This window comes from Dermochelys coriacea, chromosome 3 (assembly GCF_009764565.3).
Source record: "Dermochelys coriacea isolate rDerCor1 chromosome 3, rDerCor1.pri.v4, whole genome shotgun sequence".
Lineage (NCBI taxonomy): Eukaryota > Metazoa > Chordata > Testudines > Dermochelyidae > Dermochelys > Dermochelys coriacea.
The window spans coordinates 160,266,525-160,280,837 of record NC_050070.1 but is presented as its reverse complement, the minus strand read 5'-3'; the positions used below and the strand labels follow the sequence as shown (position 1 = coordinate 160,280,837).

At 38.5% G+C, this 14,313-nt stretch overlaps 1 protein-coding gene across 23 annotated transcripts in view; it reads right to left on the bottom strand.

Annotated features, from left to right (window-relative positions):
* Positions 1-14,313, bottom strand: part of ENAH (ENAH actin regulator) — a 145,627-nt gene that overhangs the window by 73,408 nt on the left and 57,906 nt on the right. For 22 of the 23 annotated variants that reach the window (XM_038394810.2, XM_038394813.2, XM_038394814.2 and 19 more), the window contains exon 3: positions 12,494-12,671. In XM_038394810.2, coding sequence (XP_038250738.1) covers positions 12,494-12,671 — 178 coding nt within the window. Of the gene's footprint in view, positions 1-3,469; positions 3,613-12,493; positions 12,672-14,313 lie in introns of those variants that run through there. The other variant, XM_043511687.1, reaches the window with a different exon arrangement.

The window sequence follows — 14,313 nt, the reverse complement described above, 5'->3', positions numbered from 1 at the left end:
GATACCAGGACGTGTTTTCAACCAAACCAGGCCGGACCACCGAAGCGTATCACCACATCATCACAGATCCTGGGGCAAAGGTAACTTTAAGGCCCTATCGGGTCCCAGCAGTAAAAAGGGAGGAGATCATGGCAGAGGTAAAAAAGGATGCTGGAGCTGGGAGTCATCGAAGAGTCCCACAGTCAGTGGTCAAGCCTGACTGTGTTGGTGCCCAAACCCGATGGCACCAATAGGTTTTGTAATGACTTTCGCCAGCTGAATGAGATATGCAAATTCGATGTATATCCCATATCGATGAGTTAGTTGACCGCTTGGGCAATGCCCAATTTTTGACCACCCTTAATTTAACAAAGGGATACTGGCAGATTCTCCTTGCCAAAGATGCGAAAAAAGACAACTGCATTCTCTACACCAGAGGGTCTGTTTCAATACACTGTTCTTCCTTTTGGACTGCATGGGGCATCTGCCACCTTCCAGCGTCTTATGGACAAGCTCCTACAGCCCCATACCAGTTATGCAGCACCATACCTGGATGATGTGATTATTCACACCCCTGACTAGGAAACCCACTTAGGAAAGGTGGAAGCGGTTCTGCACATGCTAAGACAGGCTGGCCTCAAAGCCAAGCCAGCCAAGTGTGCTATAGGGCTAGCTGAGGCTAAATACCTTGTCTACATTGTAGGAAGGGGCACGGTCAAGTCCCAACTAAACAAACTAGAGGCTATCCAAAATTGGCCCCGGACGAATCGGAAAAAGCACGTCCGGGCATTCCTGGGTGTGGTGGGGTACTACCGACTATTTCTTCCCCATTTTACTACCAGAGCGAGTCCCCTGACAGACCTGATAAAAGCCCGGGGTCCAGACATGGTGAAGTGGACAGACGCCGCAGGGAAAGCATTCCTGGATCTACAGACAGCCCTCTGCAGTAACCCTGTGCTTATAGCCCCAGACTTCAACAAAGAATTCATTTTACAAACAGATGCATCTGAAGTAGGATTGGGAGCTGTCCTATGGCAGATGGTAAGAGATGAAGAACACCCAATCCTCTACCTCAGCAGGAAACTCCTCCCGAGAGAGCAGAAGTATGCTGTGGTTGAAAGAGTGCCTAGCTGCGATATGGGCCATGGAAACATTACATTATTACCTTCTGGGACGACGGTTTACCCTTGTGACCGACCATGCACCCCTCCAGTGCATGCAGCGAAATAAAGAGAAGAGCGCAAGGGTGACCAGGTGGTTCCTGCCCCTACAATCTTTCCAATTCACCATACAACACCCGGCTGGAAGCCACCATGGCAATGCAGATGGCTTGTCATGAGTACACTGCCTGATGTCCCAAGCTGCCCAACCCTGTAGTGTTGAGCGGGGGATGGGGGGGGGAAGAGATATGCGACAGGGTCGGGCCAGATGGCTATAGGAGAGCAATAGAAGGCAGATATATTAGCCCCAGGCTAAGTAGGTCCCTTTTCCCTGGGTAAGGTAACACAAGGAAGGTTCCAGAACCTTCTGGAGACAATTAAGACAGGCTGATTAGAACACCTGCAGCCAATCAAGAAGATGCTAGAATCAATTAAGGCAGGCTAATCAGGGCACCTGGGTTTTAAAAAAAGGAGCTCCCTTCAGTTTGTGGTGTGCGCGTGAGGAGCTGGGAGCAAGAGGCACTAGGAGCTGAGAGTGAGAACGCGGACTGTAGGAGGACTGTGGTGTACAAGCATTATCGGACACCAGGAGGAGGGTCCTATGGTGAGGATAAAGAAGGTGTTGGGAGGAGGCCATGGGGAAGCAGCCCAGGGAGTTGTAGCTGTTGCACAGCTTTTCCAGGAGGCACTCTAGACAGCTGCATTCCACAGGGCCCTGCGCTGGAACCCGAAGTAGAGGGCGGGCCCGGGTTCCCCCCAAATCCTCCCAACTCCTGGTCAGACACAGGAGGAGTCGACCTGGACTGTGAATTCAGAAAAATGGCCAAGCTGAGGGCTGCCGTGAAGCTCCAAGGCAAGCAAATCTGCCAATAAGCGCAAGACCCACCAAGGTAGAGCAGGAACTTTGTCACAGTTAGATGTCACAAAAAACTTTCTAAACTATAAGTATAGTTGAATATAGGAATAGCTTCCAGAAAAGGTTGTGGAATTCCTGTCACTAGAGGTTTTTAAGAACAGGTTAGACAAACACCTGTCAGGGATGGTCTACATAGATTTGGTCCTGTGTCAGTGAGAGGCTGGACTGATGACCTCGAGGTCCCTTTCAGCCATACACGTCTATGCTTTTATAATCATAGATTTTATCCATACCTTCCAAATCTCTAGTTTTATTTCAGCCATCATTTTGTTCTCTCTCTCTTTAGAGACTGACACGGATGTTCATCTTTTATACTCACAGCACACTTGCTCTACACCAGGGGTGCACAATATCTTATAGCAAATCAAACCTGGGTTTTCAGTTAAGAGTTTGGAAAGGTATAGTATAACAAGAACCCAACAAACACAATTACTCAATAAAGAATAATTGGACCAAACACCCCTAAATTTGACTATAGATTGACCTATTATCTATACTAACATCCGAAACAAAGCTATGCTGGGGTAGAGGAAAAATCTCTCTTCGTAAGTATCAAAGTTAATTGTATCAATACTATGATGAAATTATTGTATTTTACTTTAATTCTATCAGAGTTTTTAAATATGAATGCTATTATCTGCCTGAAAGACCACTGTCCATTTTTACCTACACTACTAAGAAACGTGACAATGTGTTAAAAATAAAGTTGGCATAACGTCTCCAAGGTTGTGCACAAAATCGTAAATGCAGTAAATTGCTTTAAGACAGTTGCAACTTGTATTAGGTATTGATCTTTAGTAAAACTATCAACAGAATTAAAATTAAGTAGTTTAACAAAGTTTACATACTTTAAACTCTTATCCTCAAAATGAAAGATACATCCATGGTTTCTAAGTTAGGCCAATTGCAGAGTTTTAATGAAATTCTTTGACTCTTACTCCCAGACTTTCACTCAATGCTTTTATGCAATACATTATTGAAATTTAGGACGCTATACAATCACTTAGTTAATAGTTAGAAGCAAACAGAACCCTGCTAAACACTTTAATGATCCCCAAAACTGTAATACAAATAAAGTTAAAGGTAATACTTCTTTCGATAATGTTATATACAATAGGATTATAAAGGAATAGCAATACACTGTCAGACAAAGACTAATTACAAAGTTCCTGTTATTAAAATACATATTTTAGTTCAATGTTTTGACACACTGAAAGGGTAATCTTTCCAACGAATCCAAGTTGCTTTGTATTTAATTTGCTTGTGGAAACTCATTTTCACTAAAAGATTAACAGCTATGACTATAGAATCTAACATTAAAAAATGAAGTCTAACAACCTTATACATTTATCGTCCTTTTTTCCCCTTTAATCAATTTTACATTTAAACAAGTGAAAAAAAATAAACCACTTACAAGCAAAAATGGAGATATTATCCCATTTCTGACAACACAGATACTGCCACATCCCATTACTATTCTGGCAAGGAGAGAGGACAATGCCCTCCAGAGAACTGTCAGAATGCAAGTAAACCACCATTATTGCAATTCAGCAGAATCAGCTTCCCCCCCTCCCCCGAATCTTATAGATTCATAATGAAATCTGAAGTTTAGAGTTCTTGAAAAGCACTTTTGAAGGTTTTCCCCCTGTCTTTAGCAGGTTCTTAATTTCATTCTGGTAGGTTACTTGGCACATATTCTAATAAGGCTGTTTGAGTTCTTATTGCAGTTTGCATTTCCTGAAGATACTAAATTATTCATTCCATGATATGCATAATGCTAACAGCACTCCCCCTACCAGCACTGATTCTATTAACTCTATCTTTGCTGCTTAAAAACCAAAGAACTGTAAATGAACATACATCCTCAGCTTTAAGAGTATTATGTATTTTGTAAGATTTGACTAATAAAAATGAACTATGATTAGTCTGACTTCAAGCCTTAGTTTAGTAATCAGTAGTAATAACAGGTTTCAGAGTAGCTGCTGTGTTAGACTGTATTCGCAAAAAGAAAAGGAGGACTTGTGGCACCTTAGCGACTAACAAATTTATTTGAGCATAAGATTTTGTGAGCTACAGCTCACTTTATCGGATGCATTCAGTGGAAAATACAGTGGGGATATTTATACACACAGAGAACATGAAACAATGGGTGTTACCATACACACTGTAAGAAGAGTGATCAGGTAAGGTGAGCTATTACCAGCAGGAGAGCGGGGGGAGGGAGGGGGAACCATTTGTAGTGATAATCAAGGTGGACCATATCCAGCAGTTGACAAGAACATCTGAGGAACGGTTGGGGGTGGAGGGTGGGAAATAAACATGGGGAAATAATGACAGGTTTCAGAGTAGCAACCTGTTAGTCTGTATTCGCAAAAGGAAAAGGAGTACTTGTGGCACCTTAGAAACTAACAAATTTATTTGAGCATAAGCTTTCATGAGCATCCGATGAAGTGAGCTGTAGCTCACGAAAGCTTATGCTCAAATAAATTTGTTAGTCTCTAAGGTGCCACAAGTACTCCTTTTTTTTATGGGGAAACGGTTTTACTTTGTGTAATGACCCATCCACTCCCAGTCTCTATTCAAGCCTAAGTTAATTGTATCCAGTTTGCAAATTAATTCAATTCAGCAGTTTCTCGTTGGAGTCTGTTTTTGAAGTTTTTTTGTTGAAGTATTGCAACTTTTAGGTCTGTAACCGAGTGACCAGAGAGATTGAAGTGTTCTCTAACTGGTTTTTGAATGTTATAATTCTTGACGTCTGATTTGTGTCCATTTATTCTTTTACGTAGAGACTGTCCAGTTTGACCCATGTACATGATAGAGGGGCATTGCTGGCAAATGATGGCATATATCACATTGGTAGATGTGCAGGTGAACGAGCCTCTGATAGAGTGGCTGATGCGATTAGGCCCTATGATGGTGTCCCCTGAATAGATATGTGGACACAGCTGGCAATGGGCGTCGGAATGCACCCGATGAAGTGAGCTGTAGCTCATGAAAGCTTATGCTCAAATAAATGCGTTAGTCTCTAAGGTGCCACAAGTACTCCTTTTCTTTTTGCAGTAGTAATAACGTAATTTCAGAGAAAGATTTAAACCTTCAACCTGAAAATTATTTGTTAGTTTCCAGATGAAACTAGTATAGCTTTTCCCTTTTCTGATGTGTATTTGTTGCTTTTTTCCTCTTTTGCAATTTAAGTAAGAGATGCCTAGGATTAACTAAGATTGTTAGGGGAGTTTGTTTTTTTTAAATTGTCCTTATATCAATCTTTATATCCAGAAAACCATATACTCATTTAAAAAACACAAGAAACAAACTGATGGTTAGAAAAAAAAATGATGCCAATCAAACCCAGAGGATTCTTACATAATCACGATTATTTTGAGATAGAAGCAACTACATGGAACAACCTATGCAACTACTACAGACACCATCTTATAAGCATCTTCTCTCTCTGCCCTCATCTCCTTTCACTACTAACTCAAAGTCCCCTCTAGATGCAAGTCGCACATACAAATTTATTCTTCTCATACTCATTCTTAAACCACTCGCTTGGGCTAGCATTGCTTGAGACCCTAAAATAGATACTCCACAATAGCATTTGTTGTTCCTTCCCAGTTCAGATAATATATTTTCTGAGAGCTCTATCACAGGGGAATAAATTGTGGTCAATACTGGACACCTCATACTACGTTACTGTTTTTTTTAAAAACAGGAGTATTATATGGGCAACCCTGAAGGGGAAAAAAGCGAAGACATGTATGCATATCATTCATTACATGTGCCTCCCCCTATTTACAGCTATTCTCTTAAAAGACTGAATATTGTAAGTGAAGGCTCTCAAATGATTCTCCTCATACTTCGCTCCCTTAACATTTTCCCTGTCATTTCATTCACTTTTTGACTGCCAAATTGAACTTTTCAGGAAGCAGACATCAGGAACTTTCCTTCTGTGTACTGTGTGAAACAATTTCCCTTCCTCACATCTACAGTATGCAAACCTTCACAAGAAGTACTATTGTCTTTGCTATAGGTGATTGGTATTGGTGAGTACAAGAACAATTTAAAAATACACTCCTGGAAGATTATTAACTTAAAATCAGACATTCCTTTCAACTGAACTCTGGATAACAGTGCTAGATATCTTGTAGCTGATTAAGGATCCTGATGCCTTCTGACCCTCTTAGATATATGATTACCCACTGTTTCATTCAATCTTTCAAAGCTTCCTAATATTAATAACATTAAATATTAAAATATTAGGTATAAAAGTAGTTAAACTTCAAATTGAAGATATTTTGGGCAAAGTCACATTTTTAACATTTAAAATGATCCACATGACCTCTGAAAAATACCAACATGATTAAGTAACATCAGATTATGAATAATTCTACAATTTGTCTGAAGAATATGCCAAGTATAACTGTCATGCCAAAAGAAAACATTTGAGTGTGTTTTCCAGAACGCAAGAATAGATTCACTAACATATTATCAAAGCAATTGCAACTACACACTGGCAGTCAAATTTCATTATTTTTCTTCTATATTTTCTTAGTCTGCATAGTAAGCAATTCTTGCAGCAGAACTGGACAGGAATAAATAGGATTCTCCTATTCAATTTGAAGAATCTGAAGGATTTTAATATTGTTACACATAGATCTAGGTAAAGAAACTTTAGAAAGATCATTGCAGGTAAAATATATCCTCTTGAAGATTAATATTTTTAAATATAGATTTCTCAAATTTGTTTCACCTTTCACTATTCCATCTTGGATTAAATACATTTGTAACTATTTTAATATATAGTAGAAACTCAAAAGGACCAAAAAATTAGATCAACCTACCCAATAAGGAAACTGCTCCTAAACAATAAAATTCCCAGTGTAACATATTCTTAAAAATTTGTACATACTTTTTATAAAAGCAAATCTCAATCACTTTTTTTTTTTTTTAAAGCTATTTAAGTTTGGGGCAGTTTCAGCACATTTCCTAGCAACAGAATTGTTGATGACATTTGAGCTGATGAGCCAGTGATTCGTCCAGGTGAAAAAACTTCTATGATATAACGTGTAACAGAAAACGAGATAGAGAAAAGCCCTGCACTTTAAAGTTGTTGTTAATTAGTGCAGATAAATAGTTTTCACATATGTACATCATGTCATGCCATCACAGCTGAAAGCAGCAGAGATACTAGACGTGAAGCCCCACTGAAGGGACTGGTAGCAGGGCATTCTCTAGCAGAGAATGGCTTTGGAATTTACTCACTTTGTCCAAAGTAGTCCAAATCCAATGACCTACAGGAACACCACAAAAGCTCATCTTTCCACCCTCTCTTTTCTCTTTCTCTTCCTACCCCCTCCCCCCAGCATTTGGGGAAGTGGTTAGGGAGCAGCAGGAAGGGGAAGATTAATTGAGTTGTTTGGTTTGTTGATAGTGGGTTGCGCTGATTGTACAGCTGTGCTTTAGTTATATTTTGTTATTTTTTCTTGTTTCAACTTTTAAAGTTCTGCCAGGAGTCCCTCGAGAATACAGATAGGCACTCTTTATTTAGACTTGTATGAACTAAAAAAAAATCAATTGTTCAGAACAGACTAATTCAGGATGTACGTGTGCAGCAAACTGCTAGAGCTTCTGCTACTAAAAAAGTAGCGAGTGTGTGTGTGTGACTGGATATGCTTTATACTAAATAGTACAAGACCCATCAAATTCAAGTAACCCGCACACATGGACCATTATAAATATTTCGGTTAAATGAAAAACTGGACGTGTTGGCTATAATTGTTAAGGCATGAGAGCACTGCTGATTCTCATGCAACCTCATTGCATACGTCATTTCAGTCTTTACGGCAGCTCAATTCTGGTGAAGAGGTGATTATTAAAGTGAAAAATGACAAAAAGTGTTCAATGACAGCTAAGAAAGAAAAAAGTGCAGAAATATGACAAATGTGATTCCATTTTACTTTACAGTGGTTCTTATATTATGCCAGGCACTAATACTATGGTGATCAATGCCAGTATAAACCTGTAAGATAGAGGGGTCCAGAATAACACGGCTGCCTGAAGCCTGAACTTGGAGTGGGATTCCAAATTCATCTGCTTCCATCAACCCTCAAAACTTATTAACCTCCCCAAAAAGCAGCAGATTTGAAGAAGATGGATTCTCCAAAAAATCCAAACATTTAAAAAAAAAAAATACCTCAACTAAGAAGAGTGTTACTGGCTCAGAGCGTGAAGAGACTTCTCAAACTCCAAGTGGCAGTCAAATCAGGCAGAAATGCCAATGCTGAAGAAAATCAAATGGTTATCAAAGCGGATATTTTGGAGTAGGTCTCAGAGTGTACGGCCATGAAAGGATCCGATGCCCAATCTTCTAGCAGTAATGAAGAAAGCTACTGACGTGAAAGAGTATGTCACTGTGCCAGAAACTGGCCTAAGAGAAACAAGTGAGACGGTCATATGACACTGATGGAACAGAGAGAGAGAGAGGCAGCTTAAACTGGACGATATACAAAACAGAGTGAGAAGAATCATCATCAGAATTAAGGGAATAACTGAAAACACTGATGACAAATACAATCTGGTATATAAAAACTTTAATTGCAGAGTTATTACATCTGAGCTCTCTGGAACAGGAAGTTGGAGAGAGCACACAGGCTGCTGCTTCCCTGGCCTGGACCTCATAATAATGGACCCAGAGATCTAATTGTGAAATTTCACTATCTGAATATGAAAAAAAGCCAGAGAGCATTCACTGCTCATATTCAGAGGCCACAAGCTACGATTTTTCCATGACCCCTCTGTCCTAACTTTAAAAAAGAGAAGGGAGCTGGGGGGAAATTATAGCAGCACTCAGGATCGCAGATATCCACTACAGATGTAAATTCCTATTTAAACTCTCATTCAGCTTCCAAAATAAGTATTATGCAGTAAGAAACTTTAAACAAGAAAAAGGTCTCGCATATCCAGGATGGGGCGTAGGCCCCCTTTGGCCTTCAGAATGAAAAAATACCAGGAGTAAAACCCTTTCCCTCTTTGTTCCATGGGAACTTGCTCTATGGCCCCCAGTAGTAGGAGGGCTTGCACCTCCTGGGTGAGCAGTATGGGGAAAGGGGGTGGGAAGGAGGGACAGAAAGAAATTAGAGGGTATACGTTACTGCCACTGTATTGAGAACCCAGTGGTCTGTAGTTATAGCGGTCCAAGCAGGGAGGTAAGGCAACAAATGGTGGGAAAATAAAGGATGAGACAGATCCTAGTTGCAGGCTGGGAGGTCACCCTACCACTAAAGTATACGAAAATAGTAAGAACTGATAACTATTCACTAAGTGTAACTATTTACAAAGAAAAAAAGTTAAAAAAAAAAACACTGAATAGGAATCATTTGCTAGAGCAAGGGAAGTGTTCCAGCACCAACAGTGGCAAAAGAAGGAATTGAGGGAGGAAGGGGGCCGGCAGCATCCTTATACTGCACATATGGGCGCCACTCCAGAGGGTTCCCTACAGATACCACTGAGGGTAAAAACTTCTGGCACCGGTGTATGTGGTGAGCACACACACCTACAATGGAATGGACATAAGCAAGCACTTGAAGAATATATGATCATTTGAAGGACTGCTGGAGTAGGTTAAGTTGATCACAAACTTATTCAACTTATTTCAACATCTGAAAAAAAATATATTTTCAATGTAATATATAATATGATACTTGAAATCATTCTGATTTGACATCTTCATTTTCTCTAAACAGGAAGTCTAGTTTTAGCTGTATTAGTCTTATAACCTGGAATCATATTTTATTTGCAGATCTTTGTTCAATAGCTATGTAACAGCAAGCAGTATTCTGCTTAGAGAAATAATTTTTGTTTATGATTTTCACTATACACCAATATCTCTAGGTTATCCATTCCTAGAACAATTTTAAAATCAGTTATAGTTAAAGTAAAACAACATTAAGTTTCATAGTGATTCTCCCAGTGCCTGATCTGAAGCCTGTTGATGTTTACGGGCTTTGGTTCAGGCCCACATGATTTCACATCAAGTGTATTCAGTTTGTAAGTTAACTGCTGCCACTGGGAGCTGTGGGGGGGCCGTGCCTGCAGAGGATCAATGTAAACAAAATGTCTTGAGGCCCACCTGATGGGCCGCATGCCAAAAAAGATTTGCTGACCTCTGTTCTAGCCTGACAAACTCCAAAGAATTAAGCTTTGTTTTTTTTTTTCCACTTACATCACTAGTATCAACATCTTATCCTTGATAGCAAACTATCTGTAGTTACAGTAGCATGTTCATAAGGCAACTGTTAAGGGATTATGCTGCTACCATTCACATTTTAGTAGCAGTATGTAAGTATGCTACCTGTGTTCAGAGCTAAGTGCAAACTGCCTATTTTTATTTAACTGTTAAAATGTAGTGAAATATTTAGGTCAGAATGAATTTAGACTACTTATTCCTGCTTTCTTATTTTCCTATATTTAAATAGGTCACAAACTGACTTTATATTCAACTAAGCTTAAGGAACAAAAGGTAGGAAGCTAAAGAATACTATTTACAAAATAAGGAACGTGTATACAGGGAAACAGTAATAAAAGAAGCAATCTTCTCTTTAGCATTATATTTACTACTCAATTTTTTCATTTTTGTGCTCAAGGTAATCGGATTTTTCTAGGCCTTACCCTTATATAGAACATCAAAAGTTCTATATAATCAAAGTTTCTCTAACAATTCGGTTGATGTATGAAGCAGAACAGACTTTGAAATGCTAGTAGTAGAAAGAAATTGTTTTGGTTGGCTAAATAAGTAAGTGGGTTTCACTTGAAGACACAGGTAATACTTTTTGTTGACCAAAAAAAAAAAAAAATCACTTTTCTGACTAGCCACATCTTACAAAGGGCAAACATTCAAAAACTATTCTATTTCAAACTGTTTGCACAGTTTACATGTTGCTGTAATTTCCTTGTCCTATTCACAAACAAAATATTTGGGTTGAAATAAGAGCTCTCCTTAATAGCACAAACAAATTCTGACTCATTACAGAATCAAGGGAAAGTTTGGTAGCGAGGAACAATTTTATACATGCATGAATATCTGGCAGGGAAAATATAAAAACCCTGGAAAAATAAATTACTTGCAGAATTATCATGACAATTTATCATCAATGCAAAACATCTACTTGCTCATTCTCATAATGATGAGGAAGCAATTTTACTTGCTTATCAAAAAAAATTGCCCCAGGAAATTTTGCATACCAGCTATATTTCTTTCACTTTTCCCTCTTGCATTTAGAACTTTTTCCATTCTCCCATCCTGCCAGCATACTGCTAATTAAGGTCACATTGTAACTGAAGACATTAAATATCATCTTCACTCCTCATCCAAATTCCCCCAATGAAGGTTTGGGCAAGAATTTTGTCCTTTATTTATTTATTTTATTTATTTCACACAAAAGAATTAGATCAACTATGAAATGTGTAAAGACTATACATTGAAGCAATGTAATTTTGATTCATTTAAGTGTCCTACAAACTTTCAGTATCTTTTACAAGTTTATAAATCTGGAATACAACCCAAGACTTACATTTCACTATCATTTGGAATTTACTACATAATTTATGTTTATTACATACAATTGTTAATCTAACCAAATGAAATGAAGAATACCGATACTTTTCAATGCTATTTCCAATTGTTCTAAATTTGAAATCTTCCTTAAAAATTTTAACAATCTGGCAGGAACTGTTCTCTACAGCAAGGTTTTAGATAGCAAATCTAGGTTAGGCTTAAATTCTAAAGATTCCTTCAGAAAACCTTGCAGATATAGCTCAAGAAGCCAGGATTCTGTCAATTCTCTGTTACTAGTGGCTTCTTTAAAAGTGAGACACTGGAATTAAGACAACAATATGCCTATTAAGCTTACCAACTAAAGCACTGAATCAATGGGGGCTAAACTCCCAGGATTGGGGAAGAGATGTTGGATTTTCTTCATTTGATTTCCCCTTTTCATAATAAATTAAGATATTATATAACAAAACAAAAAAAGAAAAATCTGTATAAAATTCACAACATTTTCTCTAGAAAGGAAAAACCTCAAAAACATCGAGGAAAGAAAAATTAAGATTTAATATTTAATTTATTTTCCACATTTCTACAAGTAGTAGATGAACTGCTCTCAGGGATGGTACTTGTGTGAATGATAATCAAAGCTGAGACATTCACCAGCTGGTAGGAGAGTTTAGGCATATAAATACACAATCAACTGAGGTGTCTAGAGGCCCATCCGTACTAAAGAAATAGTATCTTCTCCACTAAAAAACCCAGTGTGCATTAAGAATCACAAAACTTGGCATTGAAAGGTCAAGAAATTAAGATTTCAGTTTAAATTTTTAATCTAATCTCGATATTCTGAATAATCTGCAGTCAGTCAAAGAAAAAGTTTAAAAGCCTTACCAGTTTCCTGTGAATTCAACACTTCTAAGGCATGCATCATGGCACTTGCGAAGACATTGGCATCTTCTTTACTGCCAAAGTTAAGACCATACACCTGTCTAGCATCACGCCACTGGTGGAAGGTCTGTGTAGCTTGATTGTACTTCAATCCTTTTGGAATGGCACAATTTATTACCACCTACAATGACAAAGTAAATACTTGTAAGTAAATTTTAAGTCTCAAATAATTACTATAATTTCCCCCCCAATACATGTGAGCTTTATTTAATTTCTTTCCTGTAGACATTTTTGCTAATTAACTGTTTCATCCTGTTTCTAATAGATACAATAACACTTAGCTACTCATCAGGAAACTAGGTAAATTTCTCCTTTTAAGCCAAGTCCCAGCACTGCCCCAAATCTGCAGTGAAAACCTGGGGGCCATCAATTTCTGCATAATTTTAAGTTTTAATTTTGTACTTCTTTGAAATATATGAACTTTCTGATATGAACCAAGACTGCGTTTTCTTCTGGACTTTGGGAAGTATTTACTGTCCCCTTTTCTCTCAGTCGGGTGTTACTTTATTATAAAGCTTCACAGTTCAGTGTCAACACTGACTGTTTTTTCTATGACCATTTCATCAGGAATAACCTTGTAAACTGTGAATCTGTGTGTGCTTGGATATTAGAAGTTGTTTACAACCCACAATCCCAAAGGCTCTCTCTGAGCTTTAACATGTCTGGTGGATTTCTGTGCATAGCAGACAGCAAGAAAATTAAAGAGCTCTTGGGGGTGCTGAGTAGATATAGGTAGTTCAACAACGAGATAAGTTTATGGAAACTCATTTGGCAGGTAATTGCAAGGTTTAACATGGACTCCACTCTACACAAATAACCACTCTTCCCCTGCCAAGCAATGTTGACAGTTATACAAGAGTGGTGCTATTTGTGAAAGTCTCTGTAAGTATCACTCAAGAGATTAAGAAAAAAATTGCTAAGGAAGTAGTCTTCTAATGGTCTTCTAATGAACAGCACTGTACATGAAGTGATCTGTTTCAAGTGTTCCAAATATACCGAGAGATGGGGGTTGTCTTATATATAGTTCACTACAATGACCAAAAAAAATCTGCATTAAAACACAGCATTTACTTACACTAGACCATAACAGTTGGCTTACAAATAAAAGCAGTGACCGTTCTTATTGATCCTCATATCCCTCCCAGGCTCCTGCACTGCACAGAACCTCTCCAGCCACGGCTCCAGAACACCCCTCTAGATCAGGACTTGCAAAGGAGTCCTTAGGCAGCAGTCTTATGGCTATCTTCTACATGGCGGACAACCAGATATAGGACTTTTAGGGCCTCTACATTGCATAAAGCAGCCTAAGTGGGGATGAAGGTCTGTCTCACCTAAGTATATCAATAAATGTAAAAGTTGCCACAACTGTTAAATGTTTACAAATATAGTCAAGGTCCTTCCCATTTTGAGATATTTTTAAATTAAATGTAAGTATAGTTCAACACTGAAAATGTAAAAATGGCACATTCTTACCCACAGATCTGATTCCTGTGTGTACGTACTTGTTTAAGTACAGAGACATACTGTACTTAAACAAATACAATATGTTGTACTCCTGTTGGACCTACAGAGCCAATACAGATGAAGAAACCAGAAAAGGATACTGGTGTGCTTGCTAGAACTCAATATTTGATGACAGAATCTTAATGGTTTGTGATGAGTGAGCCAGAAAGAACGAAGCTTAGACACAAACTGTAAAACTCCACAGGGATAAAAGACCTGTGGCACGCCCGCAGCTGGCCTGGGTCAGCTGACTAGGGCTC